Source organism: Zea mays, chromosome 1 (assembly GCF_902167145.1).
Source record: "Zea mays cultivar B73 chromosome 1, Zm-B73-REFERENCE-NAM-5.0, whole genome shotgun sequence".
NCBI lineage: Eukaryota > Viridiplantae > Streptophyta > Magnoliopsida > Poales > Poaceae > Zea > Zea mays.
In genome coordinates, this window is record NC_050096.1 from 3085724 (window position 1) to 3087040 (window position 1317).

The 1317-nt window shown below is 52.3% G+C and overlaps 1 protein-coding gene across 1 annotated transcript; it reads right to left on the minus strand.

Annotated features, from left to right (window-relative positions):
• Positions 1-459: 459 nt before the first annotated feature.
• On the minus strand, positions 460-1012 carry LOC107403162 (Nonspecific lipid-transfer protein). Its single transcript, NM_001321446.1, has one exon. It carries the CDS (start codon positions 968-970, stop codon positions 674-676), a length of 297 nt encoding a protein of 98 aa, NP_001308375.1. The 5' UTR covers positions 971-1012; the 3' UTR covers positions 460-673.
• Between the last annotated feature and the right edge of the window lie 305 nt (positions 1013-1317).

Here is a 1317-nt window from a genome sequence, read left to right on the forward strand (position 1 = left end):
AAACTCTAGAGTTTGGTGGGGATTGTTGGATCTTTTATGGGCTTGGCCCATTTATTGAATAAACTATATGGTGTGTAATGGTGGAGAATACCAATAGTACTGTATTGGAAGTCCAAGGGTCTTTTAGCTTGACTTATATGGTGAGAATTATTCCACTTAATTTGAGAAGTCAAGAAATAGACAAGGTCATGTCACGCGCGCGCGCCGCCGCCACCACCGGCCGGGCCGGGCTCATATTGATTAGCTGACTGATCTTATTCATGATGGGCTTCATATTGATTAGTCCACTGTACGTAGACTCTCGATCTGCATGAATTGTACTCTCTTTGCTCGGCTTCATAGTCAAGTTCACATTGACACTTGGTAGGAATTACATTCCTCCATCCGGCTCCTTTCCAGAACCTTTGTTGATATCGTAGCAGCTATAGCCTGCGATTGATGCGAAGTGGCCGAACTCATCCTTTATTCCTCGTATATATATATATTAATTAGCCCGTACACGACAACACGACACGACTATAGAGGAGCGGTACACGAGACCAGTACACATGTAGAGAGACTAAACAGAAAAGTGACACAACCACCTGATAGCGCGCGGCAAGGCACGAAACAAGCAGGAAGATCAGCCCACGTGCGCACGTACATGCATGCACATTGCACACACGTACACGTACTAGCAGCGCGGCACGGAGACGCCGCAGGAGGCGACGACCTTGCGCGCGTTGGGGCTGTTGATGTAGCGCCCGTAGGTGGGGTTCTTCACGAACTGGCAGAAGCACCCCTGCTGCGCCTTGAGGTTGGAGCAGCACGACGCGGAGGGCCTCGCGCCGGCCGTGATCGCCGGCGCGCAAGCCGCCAGCTGCCCGGCGTTGCACGAAGCCGCCGACGCCGTCTCGGCCGCCGCCGTCGCCAGCACCACCAGCACTACCAGCGCCACTGCCGCCATGCCCTGCTGCTGCTGCTTCGCCATGTAGTACTGTAGTGTATTCTCTTCTCTCCAACACTAGCAGACCGGTCGAGTTGGTGTTGGTGTGGTGGTGGTCGGAGCTATATATATAGCTGCTCAGTTTGTCGCTCATTTATAGGCAGGCAGCCAGCTAGCTCCCAACTGCCACTGCAGATTGCTAAACAGATGTACGTATGGTTCAAAGTTGTACACTTGTAGCTTGAGAGCTTGCTGTTTTTCTTTTCACCCGACAGTATGTACAGTGGTCCTATCAGCACGATACCACAGCTAGCACCACCAGCAGCTAGGTTGTACCGTTAACGAGCGTGATTATTATGGACGGCGCCGGCTTGATGGCCATGGCCACGCTT